Raw genomic sequence first — 13668 nt, 5'->3', positions numbered from 1 at the left:
TGATTCTTATCTTTTTAGCCTTAAAAATGTTTTAGATTTTACCTGTTTTCCTCAAAAAGAGTAGATTATTGCAGAAGTGCTATTTGTCTTGTGAATGTAGGTAAGAATTTTTACCTACGTTGAGATTTATTTTTAGATTATTAATGAATCATTCGAATTACCAAGATTTTCATCTTTTAAGAAGCATTTTATATACAATTACCTAATGTTGTATTACAGTTGAAAAATAAGTAAAGTGTGAATTGGACAAAATTTTTAAAATAGTTTTAAAAGTCCCATGTATTCCTGCCTCGCACCATATACAAAAATAACTCAAGGTGGGTCAATGACCTAAATGTAAAAGCAGAAACTTCACAACCTTGTAGGTAGTGGTTTCTTAGACATGACACCAAAGGTTCAAGTAACAAAACAAATAAATAAACTGGACTTCACCAAAATTAAAAGTGTTGGTGCTTCAGACAGTTTAGCACGAAGAAAATTAAAAAAACAATGCACGGACTAGGAAAAATTGTTTGCAACTCCTCAAACTGATAAGGGACTTGTATCTAGAATAGAAAAAGAACTCTTACAACTCAATAATATGATGACATCCCAATTAAACAACGGGCAAAGGATGAATAGAAATTTCTCCAAAGAAGGCATAAAATGGCCCATAAGCTCAACATTACTAATCATTAGGGAAATATAAATCAAGACCACAGTGAAATACAACTTTATACCCACTAGGATTTCCTGTAATTCAAAGATGGACAATAAGGGGTGAGGATGTAGAGAAACTGGAATCCTCATTCACTGCTGGGAGAATGTAAAGTAATGCAACAGCTTTGGAAAACATTTTGGCAGTTTATCAAAAAGTTAAACAGAGTTACCATATTATCTAGCAGGTATTTACCTAAGAGAGCTGAAAACATATGTCCACATAAAAACTTATACATGAATATTCCTAGCAGCACTGTCCAAAAGTGGAAGCAATTAGAAGATCCATGAACTGATGAATGGTTAAACAAAAAGTGGCCTATCCAAAAAATGAAATATTATTCAGCCATAAAAAAAGCAATGAAGTATGCGTCCAACATAAATGAACCTTGAAGTAAAGGAAGTCAGACACAATAGGCTTATATGCATAATTCCATTTATATGAAATGTCCAGAATAGAAAAATCTGGAGAGGCAGAAAGCGATTTAATGGTTGCTGGGGGCTTGGGGAGAGAGGGAAAGAGTGACTGCTAATATGCACTGGTTTGGGAGGGCAGGAGAGGGAGTGGTGATGAAAATGTTTTGGAATTTGAGAGTGGTTGTGATTGTACAACCTTGTAACTATACCTAAAAAAAAATAAATAAAATTTAATTTTACACTTTAAGAAGATGAACTTTATGCTATGTGAACTTTACCTCAAAAAACCTGTAATTTTTTTTTTAAACACCATGTAGTATCATGGGTAGTGACAGGTGTATTCACTTTAACGTATGGTACTGTTTTCCCTAGACCTCTCCTTTGAGAATAATAAATTTGATTTCTCTTGCAGTAACAAAATGGTTCAACAAGTGCCAGAAAACATCGATTTTCCTGCTGAAGAAGAGAAAATCTTGCAGTTTTGGTCCGAATATAATTGTTTTCAAGAATGCTTAAAGCAATCAAAACATAAGCCAACGTATGTGAATTTCTTTGTTAAAAGTAGAGTCTTTAAAAATAGTCATTTCCTACTCTAAGTTTCATTATGACAAACTCTTTATTCATCCTTGTGTTCCTAGAGTCCCCTACCTCTCTATGTAGTGTGTGTTCTCAGTAGTAGGTACATGTTGAATGAATGAGTTCTTCATTATTAGGGTAGATTCAGTTTCTTTAAGAGGTCTTCTGAATAGAATTTATATATCATCACCCTCTTCCTTTCTGCTTTTCTCCTCACCACCCTCATTTAAGCATTTAGACTAGTAATGTAGTAGCCTCATATTGGAGTACTTCCTGTCTCTAGTCTTCATTCACCTAAGGAACAGTTCTTTCTTTAATTACTTTTCCTTCATGTGTCTCCTATGCTCAAAAACTTTTTAATAGGCATTTGTTGGACTGTTTCATAGATTCGATAATTCAGGATCAGGGTAAATAATTTCCCTTATTTCATGGAGTTAATAAATGAAGAATGGATGGTCCAATGCAGTTCTCTCCAGCTCCATCATAATTAGCTTTTTTTTAAGGCAGGGACTCCAGTAAATATCTTACCAGTTAGTTGTGAATTTCCTAGTCTCATGGCTTTTCTTCTCCCTGAAGACTTCTGTTACAGGGGCTGTGTATAGAAAAATGCTGTCCTAAATTTTTGCTGTTTTAAAATAACATATTTTTATTACCTCTGTTAGATTTACCTTCTATGATGGGCCTCCTTTTGCAACTGGACTGCCTCACTATGGGCATATACTTGCAGGGACAATTAAAGATATAGTTACAAGATACGCTCACCAGAGTGGGTTTCACGTTGACAGAAGATTTGGATGGGATTGTCATGGTTTACCTGTGGTATGTTCAAGTCACCAGCCTTAGAATGTTCTGATTCTTTATAAGCATTAGATTTTGTTATATAATATATTCAAGTATGAATTTTTACTATAATCAGACTTTCTTAGCTTTATTTCTATAATACTATTTACAGTTCATTTTCTCTGAGAACTAATTTTTTAAAATCTGTTTTATTTTCTGGAGTTGTTGAATTGGATTTGTTTCATAGGGCAGGGATGTTAACAATCTTACTGCAAATTTTCAGGAATATGAAATTGATAAGACACTGGGAATCAGAGGACCAGAGGATGTAGCCAAATTGGGGATTGCAGAGTATAACAGCCAGTGCCGAGCAATTGTGATGCGATATTCTGCTGAGTGGAAGGTATGTTGGATGTTTAAGTAGAACGAACAGAAATTCTAGTTTTTAAATGGGAGTTGAAATGTTTCATGGTCCTTTGTGTTTTTTATGGCATGAAACCAGAAATGGGACATAAAAGAGCTTGATCATCCTCTTTAAAGGAGTGTTCAGCTTCTACCTTCAACTCCAGGACTTAAAATGTTAGCTTAAACTGAACACTTTCTTGTCTGATTTCTATGTGCTTGATCAGTCTTCCATATTTAATCTCCTGTGCACCCACAGGATATGACTGGAATCATGCTGTTCTTGCAAATCGATCAACTTGAATATTGCATTTAAAAAATTCAGATGTTAAAAGCAATTCACATTTGGACCCACTGTTTATTAATTTGACTTTGACCTTGTTTACTGCTTCTCTTAGCAATAGAGCTCCCACAGCTGGTACCTTTAATCAACTGTCAAGTGCTGCCAGGGCTCTTGTCCTCTCTTATTCTGCTGGGCTTACGAACAAAGGTCCACAACTCCCCCTTTCCTTCCTGGCTCTCAGATTAATATATCTGTACAACTTAACATGTCTGGCTTTTATTTTTTCCCATCTTCACTATCTTACCACTGTGACTGTCAAGCCTGCTATTCTTCAAAATTCCGTATTCTGCCAAAGTATCAATCTTCTAGACTTTAGACTTTAATCCTCATAATCAAATTAAATGTCAAATCCTATCAAGCCTTTCTTCTTAGATCGCTTCTCTAGTAATTCATTCTGCAACCTAGCCTCTCACCCACCACTGTCTGATTCCCTGTAACAGTCTCCTAGCTGGTCTCTTGCTCTTGTTCTTGCCACTTGGCCTGCCGAGTCATTTCTCTCACAAGACTGTTTGTTGTGCTCTTTCCTGCTCAAAACTTGTCTTCATTATTTAATAAAATCAGATTTAATCAACCTAAAATTCGAAGCTCCTCAATTTTCTGCTAACCTAACTTTCTTTAATCTACCTTTTCTTGCCTAGTCACCAGTAGGGGAAAATCCTATTGATTATAATATGCATGTGAGCCTTTTTTTGTTTTTTAAATTGCAAAAATATGGAAGAGCCTCTATACCTATCACCCACTTCTCAAAAGCTAACACCTTTAATAATGATAGTATAATTATCAAAAGTAGGAAATTGACACTGATCAACATTATACACCTTATTCAGATTAACCAGTTGTCCCACTAGTTTTTATTTCTGGTGTAAGATCCAATTTAGGAGCACAGATTGCATTTAGTTGTCATACCTCCTAAGTCTCCTTCAATCTGGAACATTCCCTCAGGCTTTATCTTTTATGACCTTGTCACTTTTATTGATTGATTGGTTGATTGGTTGGTTGGTTGACTCAGATTCTGGGGATTGAACCCGGGACCTCGTACATGCTAAGCATGCCCTCTCCCACTGAGCTATGTCCCTCCCCCATGACATTGTCACTTTTAAAGAATACAGACTAATTATTTTGTAGGAAGTCCCTCAATGTCTGATGTTTCCTCATGATTCAGTTTAGGTTATACATTTTTGGCAAGAATGCTTAGAAGTAACATTGTGCCCTTCTCAGTCTATCATATCAAAAGTCCTGTGAAGCTGATATGTGTCATTGGTGATGTTAACTTTGTTCACTAAGGTGATTCTGTCAGGTTTCAGCATTGTAAAGTGTCAGTGTTTCCTTTGTAATTGCTGAGTATCCTGTTTCTTATCATACTGTGACTCATTAATTTTAGCAACCATTGATGATTCTTGCCAGCAAACAGTAGACCTGTGGTTTTTGCTAAGTGGTAGTTTTGGTAGACTTTTATAAAGGAATAGTAATATGTGTAAATGACATTATCTACATATGGGATGAATGCCAAGAAAACTGGTTCTTAACCTTATATAATGTGTTGTTTACAATATAGATTTACTTGAACCATTGATCTGTTTTTCCAAAATCATCATATACAGTGATAACAGAAGTAAAACAAAGTGCTGTACAGTAACAAATACCATTGTCTAATAACTCTTAATTTTCATTTTTTTAAAGTCTACTATTACCAGACTTGGTCGATGGATTGACTTTGACAATGACTACAAAACTCTGTATCCACAATTCATGGAATCCGTGTGGTAGGTTTGATTTGAAATTGTAAATATAAAGACTGTTTTGTTACTGCTTAGTAGATAGGTGCTCTGGCATGAAATCAGCTTGGTTTCAGGTCCGTAATTATTTGCCTGAAATCTTTGGGGACGGAAGTTAGGAAGATACGGAGATTTCCCATATACCCTATGCCTCCATACGTGCGGTGTCCTCCATTATCGACATCGCCTACCAAAATGATACATTTGTTACAATTCATGAACCTATGTTGACAGATCATGATCACCCAGAGTCCGCAGATTAGGATTCATTCTTGAACACTCCGTGGATTTGGACAAATGTGTAATGACATGTATTCATAATTCTAGTATCATACAGAGTATTTGCATTGCCCTAAAAATCCACTGTGCTCCACCTATTCATCTCTTCCACCCCTAGATTTATTTTTGAATTCAGTCAATTTTGGATTCTAGAAAGGTAATAGGTTATCCATATGTCCTGTAGTATATAATGCCCCTAGCAGAATAAGGAGCAACCTGTTACCAAATTCATTAGTATTTCTATATCAGAACATGTTATTCACACTAAGTGAAATAAATAAAGAACATAAATGTCCTGATGTTAGTCAAAGCCTTTTTTGTCAAATTAATTGGTACCAAATTTTAGGAAAATTAGGTCTCAGAAGTGAATGAGTTTGTTTGTTTTAAGGAGTTAAGTCTAAGATTGTATACTTGAATTTTTTACTGAGAGAAGTTATCTATGCAGTCACTGTTTCGTAACAGTTTCAAAATGGATTTTGCTTCCTTTTACTCTTACAAGACAGCTGTTGCAGTGCCAGTCTTGATAGGTGATTTAACTTGAGCCTCCTGCAGTAGTGTGCGAATCACTGCATATCAGTAATGGGCAAACCATTATTATGGCTGCAAAATGCCCAGTGTGCATAACTCAGGCCTTGAGGAAGTCTTACCTTTTATTAAATTATGCATAATCACAGGTGAGTTGCAAAGCCCTTTTGTAGGATGCATTTTTTTTTTGCACTGCACTATAGGCACTCATGCCTCTTACTGCCTTTCTGTCTACCTGGTCTCATTTTTGTTGCGCATGCTTGGCATATGTCATTTGCCTTTGAGGAGCTTGGGGCAGTTCTCAGACTCTCTGAGTCTGACATGCCCTTGTGGGCGCATCTTCAGACCCACATACCCAAGAGTGGAATCTGATCAAATTATCCAGCATGGCAGCAACTTTGGACGGGGTGTTCCCCATTTTATTGAGTAGCTGGAGTCCTCATGATTAAGTATCTAAAAAGCAGGAGAGGGGAGGGTGTAGCTCAGTGGTAGAATTCCTGTTTAGCATGCATGAAGTCCTGGGTTCAATTCCCAGTACCTCCATTAAAAAATAAACCTAAGTACCTCCCCAACCCCCCCCCCAAAATTATAAAAAATAAAAAGCAGTGTTTATGTTAAACATCTAACAAAGAAGGTATTATTTATGCTCTAGATCAGGACTTTTGAGAACGTAAATGTGGTTAGTATGGTCAAAAAACTAGAAATTAGAAATTTTAATAAATTTAAATGAGCACATGTGGCTGGTACTGCCATGCTGGACAGTGTAACTCTACATCATACTTCCTAATTTACATAAAACACACCTGAATGGAGGAAAGGAGTCTTCAGAGCCTCTTAATATTAGAATGTTAGTTATTCCTGAGGAACATGCTGGCATATAAATAAGGCACTTGGACCTAGAGTGAATTAAAAAAAAATAGTACGAGATACATTTAAAATGATAACATTAATTTAATGGTGATAATTTAGATAGAGTTGATGCTTTTGAGAATATACAGTACTTCCACATGAATTTTCCCAGATGGTCCAGAAAGGCCTGTGAATTGGGTTAGGACCCTGTCTGAGGTAAAGGTAAGTGATTGTGACTTGCCTGAGATCACACAGCTAATTATGTGACTCTTAGGCTTGAATCTGTGTCTTATGACATCAACTCTGACTCTCTTCTCTTGGTCTCCTGTGAATGTTCTTGTATCAAAGAATATAATTTAAGATTGAGCCTAACCTTGTGAAATTTGTTACATCTTTTTTTTTTTAACTTTATTCAAAGCCAAAGAAATCCATGAAAATATATGCACAGTTTTTCATTAAAATGTATTTTAGCAATTGGGGGAACAGTTTAATTCATTTACTGTGCCAACCACATAGGAACTGAACTATAAAAATGAATTAAATAAAGGCAGAGTTAAGCAAGGGTTCCCACCAAATGCATCCTGGCATTGAATGGGGAGAGGTGAATAGTCACCACAGGAGAACCTGGCATGACTGTTTTGCAGTGTCTTGGCACATTTAGCTTAAAGCAACATGTTTAAGTAAGTTCAGTCGAAGTTTTTGACTAACTGTAAGAGAGATGCCTGATCCTAATCCCAATGGTTGTACTTTTTAAATTGCCTTTGTAAAACTATCCATCATAGTGAGATTTAAGCAATACACCAGAAAACTATTAAGAAGAACAAAAAGTCTAAAATCCCAACCATAGTTAATATATTGGTGAAAATCTATTTTGGTAGTCTCTCTGAAAATGTAAATATATATACTGATATGTACAGTTTAATATAATTGATACTTTATTGTGCAATATGGTATCAATTGGTTTTCTCAGTCAACCTTAATTAATGAACATCTTTCCATGTCAGCTGATATTAGCACTCTTAATGTGTACATAATGTCTCATTATACTGACCTGTTGTAATTAATTTACCAGCTATTCACCAGTTGACATACCTTGTGTTCCCACTTATTTGGCTGTCAGAAACTATAAATAGAAACTGGCAAGAATGTTTGCATTTGGGGAAACAGAACTTTGGTTATGTAATTGTTGTAAAATTCTGTCTCTTGACTTGCCAGGTGGGTCTTCAAACAACTCTACAATAAAGGCCTTGTTTACAGAGGTGTGAAAGTCATGCCCTTCTCCACTGCATGCAACACTCCGCTCTCCAACTTTGAATCTCACCAGAATTACAAGGTCTGTGAGACATCATTGGGCGTTGTTATGTGCTCAGAAGTCTGATGGTCGTGGTGATCACAGTAACTTAGCCCCAACGTGGAATGTTAGCCTGGGGAGTCATTCAGTTTGACCGCTTCTTCCTGGTAATGTTCCCAGTCACTGAACCGAGGCTGTTAGGATTAAAAATGAGGGTTTTTCTTCCCTCCATGAGATTTGTGATTGATGTGTCTTAATGCGTAGGTTTTGCTTGTTTTAATTATATTTTTATGCCTTTCTTTGTTTAATAAGTCCAGCTCTGCTATATTTCCCTCCAGTCACTATTTCATAAAGGTCATTGGCTTGGGTGTTTTTATGCCTCATCTGAGACCTTATAATATCATTTATTTGTTGAAAGTATTTGGAGGAGAATCTGATTTGGGATTGGTGAAGTATTATGGTCTTGTCTTTGATGAATGAAATAATTTGGTGCCATTGGTATAACAGAAGAGTTTTGATGTGTCTTGTGTTTACCGAGTGTCCTCCTTAACTTTTTCCAGAGAGAGAGTAGGGGCTATAAGTCGTCAGAAATAAGAGCTGTCTGTTCTCATGTGTGTATATTCAAGGGGTGTTGTTATTTCTCAGAGTTTATCTAACCCTCTTTGTTTTTAAACATTGATTTGTTTGGAATTCTTATTTTATGGCTCAGGTTTGGAAATTATATATTAAATTTTACATTTCAAAAGCACTTTTCATCTTGTAGAATGCTTTCACACATCCCGTTGGATCTTTGCGTGTCCTTGTGAGGTGGGTGTGATTATTCCTGTTGTCTTAATACCCTTCTATGATAGTGTTCGTGTTATTGTATTTTTTAATAAAATATTTTAAGCATATAAAAATGCAGAGATAACATACTAAGTACTTGGGTACCAAAGGCTTAGCTTTGTCAAATCTTAATATATTGCTGTATTTGCTTACTTTGTTAACATGGAGAATTTCAGGCATACACAGAATAAAGTAATTAACTCCCATGTGCCTCTCATGTATCCCCAACAACCTCTGTGACCAATTCTGCCCCATCTACACACATTCCACTTACTTCTCCCAGACCCTTTTTCAAAAGCAAACTTCAGACATATTATTTTATCAGTAAATAACCCATTATATGTCTTTAATAGATTAAAAAAATCTTTATCTTTTAACATTACCATAGGTATTATTATCACACCTTAAAAAGTCACCATTAGTCACGTTTAACACTTTTTTTTTTGTCATAGTCAGTTTACAATGTTGTGTCAATTTCCAGTGTAGAGCACAATTTTTCAGTCACACATGAACATACATGTATTCATTGTCACATTCTTTTTCACTGTGAGCTACCATAGGACCTTATATATATTTCCCTGTGCTATACCGTATAAACTTGTTTATCTGTTATATATATATACGTGTCAGTATCTACAAATCTCAAACTCCCAGTCTGTCCCTTCCCACTCCCCTCCTCCCTGGCAACCACAAGTTTGTGTTCTTGAGTCTGTTTCTGTTTTATATTTAAATCTCTAACATTCTTAATATTAAATGTTGTGTAATCGTTTAATTCCTGGATATCATCAGTGTTCACATTTCTATTTGCCTCATAAATAGCATCCTTTTTTCCCTCAGGTTATTTTTAGATTTTTTTTTTCCGATTAATATGTAAGTAAGGTTCATCATACATGGTAATAGTTGTCATTTAATTGTTTTAATATGTAGATCTTCCATTTCTTTTTCTGTCTTTTTCTTCTTTTTTCCTTGCAAATCGTTTGGGAAACAGGTTTTGTCTTACAGAGTTCCCCACAATCTGAGTTTTGCTGATTACGTCTCCATAGTCTAATTTAACCTTTTCTATCCTCTGCGTTTTATAGAAATTAGCACTTCATTTTTATGTGTGTTTTTTCCCTTCAGCATGTGTGTCATTAACAGACGTCAGTATTTGTTTATGTTCTTTGAGGGGGTGAGTGGGTTAAAATTTATATATAATTAAGTGCATAGATCTTAATGTACCATTTAATGGGTTTCAATAAATGCACCTTTATTTTGTTTTAAATACATCAGATATTACAGATAATAGTGGATTAGTTTTGCCTGGTTTGTACTTTGGAGAAATGGAAGGATCCGCTGTGTGTTCTTTTATTGTCTGGCTTTTTTCTCTCAGCATTGTGTTTGTGACAGTCATCCATGTTCTGTGTAGTTGTGACTCTTTTGCGCTAATTTCTGTGTGGGTGAATATACCACAATTTATTTATTTACTGCACCTTTCTCTTTTCCATTTCCTTCTTACATCCTGATAGGTGACCACTATACTGAATTTGGTGTTTCTTTCCCATGCATATTTTTGTATTTTTACTATCTACATAAGTATCCATAAACAGTATATAGCATTGTTCTGTATGTTTTAAAATCTCAGCCACTGTACTTAATTCTACATCTTGCCTTTTATACTAAACATTATATTTTAAAATTTCTTCATATTGATACATATAACTTTAAGTTTATTTTTAACTGCTGTATAGTTGTATCGTAAAACAAATAGATTACAAATTATTTATTCATTCTTTTGATAGATATTTGAGTTATGGCCCTTTTTTTCTTTTTTTCTTTTAATGGTAACGAACACTTTGTAATATAAATCTTTGTGTACTTATGCTGGAGGTTTCTTTGGCAACTAAATTTTTACATGTTAGACCCCCATAGTTGCTTGTTAGGTCCTAGGGTTTTCAAAGTTTATACTCTCCTGTAAGTCATTAAGTACATTCTCTTATTGGAAAAGAGCAAGCCATACAGAAGTTAGAGAAATAAATTGAATTACAGGAAGAAGTCCTTCCAACTGTTGCAACTTGTAAACCAACTTGTGGTATATAAAAATACTTATTATTTTTATATTGTCTTAATTTTTAGCCTTTAGAAGTCTGGTTGACTTTATGCAGCTTCTGCTCATTGTGGAAAATGTAGAAGCCATGGAAGGTATAAAGAAGGAGCAGAAATATTATCATCCCAGTACCCAAAGGAAATGACTGTTGATGTTTTATTTAGGTTTCCCTTTAGTGGTTTTTTTTTTTAATTTTTAAATTTTTTTATGTCCATTACTGTATAAACTAAAATTAACAATTTTTTACATCTTAGTACCTATTTCCTGGTTTAATAAGAACATGTTTTTGCTCCTCCACTTACTTGCTCTATTCCATATACTTGCACAAAATTAATGTATATATGAAGACAATACCTAAAGTTTAAAAAGAATGTTATCAATCAACCTGTCAAAAGCTCTCCCTTCCCATGGTCCCTTCAGTTTAGCATGTATCCCCCCTCTATAGTAACCGCTGTCCTCACTTCCAACATCATTGATATGTTTGCTGATTCGGTACCATATATGAATAGAATTGTGCAGTTCTTTTTTTGTGTCTGGCTTCTCTCGCTCAAGATTATGTTTGTGAGAGTCATCCATGTTATATGTAGTTGTGTTTTTAATTCCTTTCTAGTATGTAATTTATCCATTCTAACGTTGATGGGCATTTGGGTAATGTCCAGTTTGGGGCTCTTATCAATAGTATTACTGTGAACATTTTGGAACTTGTCTTTTGGGGAGCATAGTTCACATTTCTGTTGGCTACATTCCCAGGAGTGAAACTGTTGAGTCATGAGGCATACTTACATTTAGTTCTAATACAGGAGATGGCAAACTTTGAAAAGGGCCAGATAGTGAGTATTTTAGACTTTGTGGGCCTGTCAACCCTGTTAAAACCATTCTTAGCTCAAAAACAGATAACGGCCAAATTTGACCTGTAGACCATGGTTTGCTGCCTCCCGCTGTAACAGAGGTTTCCAAAGGGGTTACACTGATTTGTGCTTCCACTAGACAATACAGATTACTGTGCATCCTTGCCAACGCTTAGTATTTCTATCTTTTTTTTGCTGTGGCAATTCTTTGATTGTGTGTTGGTTGTAAACAATTGTGAGGATTGTTTTTGGTTTTGCTTTTACTTTTGACTTAATTTTGGAATAAAAAAATAACTATTTTCCAAAATAATTACTTTATTGACCTAACTATGGACTTACTATAAAATAGATCATTGTAATAGTGAAACCTCCATTATGTTTCCCTCAGGATACACTTAAAATGTTTTATTTGTGACTAAGGTAATTATTAAAGCACTTTCTTTATATTAAAAGTGTATTGGGAATTTCTTGCTTTGTATTTTCTTTATATAAATACAGCAATTTTTTTTAAGCTCAGTTTATTCTGAAAATCTGTTTATTTTATTCTTTAGGATCAGTTCCTTTTTCTTCCATGTCTATTGTTATGAATTTTGTTAAAAAAAATTTTTTTCATCTTGTTTTATTTTAGGATGTTCAAGATCCTTCAATATTTGTAACTTTCCCTTTGGAGGAAGATGAAAACGTGTCCTTGGTTGCGTGGACAACAACTCCCTGGACTCTGCCTAGTAACCTTGCCCTGTGTGTTAATCCAGATATGCAGTATGTAAAAATTAAAGGTCAGTGTGAGCCTGGTTACTTATGATTGATATGGATAAGACAGTTTTCACTTATTTTGGGAGAGAATGAAAGCTTACATTTCTCTCTGGAGGGAAAGTAGAACTTTTTTTAAAAAATGTATTAGACTTAATCAGGAAAATTACCTCTGAGAGGGTTATTTTATTCCCATTTCTGATTAAAAATTAACACAAAAATTAAAATTGTATTGAGATATAGAAAGTAAAAATTTCTTACAATTTTCAGATTATAATACACTTTTACATGTCATGCTCCTATTACAGATGAAGAACTTGAGATTCAAAGAGGTGGCATCTCATTATTAGGAATCTCCAATGTGTGTTTTCTCAACACTACCAGGCACTTAACTCAGTTCAGGCACTAGGTATCTGCAGATAGAGTCAGATATCACAGTCAGTCCTGCAAGAGAGCCCCCACCACTGCATCCCCAATTCAGATGCAAGTTATAAGTCCCAGTTGTCACCTGTGATTCTAACCTACCCATGACTTCCTTGGGTCTGAGGAGCAACTCACAGAAGTCAGAGTAGGGTTGTAGTTATTAGATTATCTGTTTATTAGAAAAGGATATTGTAAAGGGTACGCATGAGGGGCCAGATAAAGAGATATATAGGGTGAGATCTGGGAGGGTCGCAAGCACAGGAGCTTCTGTCTTTGTGGAACTGGGGTGTGCTGTGCTCACGGCATGCGGATGTGTTCACTGCCCTGGAAACTCTCCGAACCCCATCCTTTGCGGTTTTTAATGGAGGCTTTATTACACAGGTGCATTGATTAAGTCGTGGGCCATTGCTGATTGAGCTCAATTTCCAACCCCTCTCTCTTCCCCCAGGGGTTCAGGGTAGAGGGGTGGGGGAGGGGAGCCTGGAGGTGGGGTGTGAAAGTTCTAATTTTGTAACCCTGTGATTGGTTCCTCATCCTTAGGTTACCTAGGGGGGTTCCAACGTCACCTCATTAACATAACAAAAGACACTTATGCCACTCATCCCTCAGGATGTTTCACGGGATTTAAGAGTTCTGCCAGAACAGGGACAAAGACCAAGTATATATTTCTTATTATAAATCACAGTATCATAGACTCGGTGCCAGAGCTTGAGAACTTTGCGCCTTTCAAATATTCCCTGATATCAAGTTAACCATGGTCTCAGTGAGGCCTTTTCCCTAGAAATCTATGTGAAAAAAGAAAATTG

General features: G+C 35.5%; 1 protein-coding gene across 2 annotated transcripts in view; it reads left to right on the top strand.

Annotated features, from left to right (window-relative positions):
• The window catches only part of IARS1 (isoleucyl-tRNA synthetase 1), a 68360-nt gene that overhangs the window by 4551 nt on the left and 50141 nt on the right, over positions 1–13668 (top strand). For both annotated transcript variants that reach the window (XM_010967490.3, XM_074362988.1), the window contains exons 2-7: positions 1526–1651; positions 2352–2508; positions 2753–2872; positions 4895–4977; positions 7858–7975; positions 12318–12465. In XM_010967490.3, the coding sequence (XP_010965792.3) occupies positions 1533–1651; positions 2352–2508; positions 2753–2872; positions 4895–4977; positions 7858–7975; positions 12318–12465 (745 nt within the window). In that variant the 5' untranslated portion in view covers positions 1526–1532. The remainder of the gene's footprint in view (positions 1–1525; positions 1652–2351; positions 2509–2752; positions 2873–4894; positions 4978–7857; positions 7976–12317; positions 12466–13668) is intronic.

The sequence above is a fragment of the Camelus bactrianus genome, chromosome 4, assembly GCF_048773025.1.
Source record: "Camelus bactrianus isolate YW-2024 breed Bactrian camel chromosome 4, ASM4877302v1, whole genome shotgun sequence".
In the NCBI taxonomy this organism is placed as follows: Eukaryota; Metazoa; Chordata; class Mammalia; order Artiodactyla; family Camelidae; genus Camelus; species Camelus bactrianus.
Note: the sequence above shows the minus strand (reverse complement) of the source record. Positions and strands in the feature narration are given on the sequence as shown.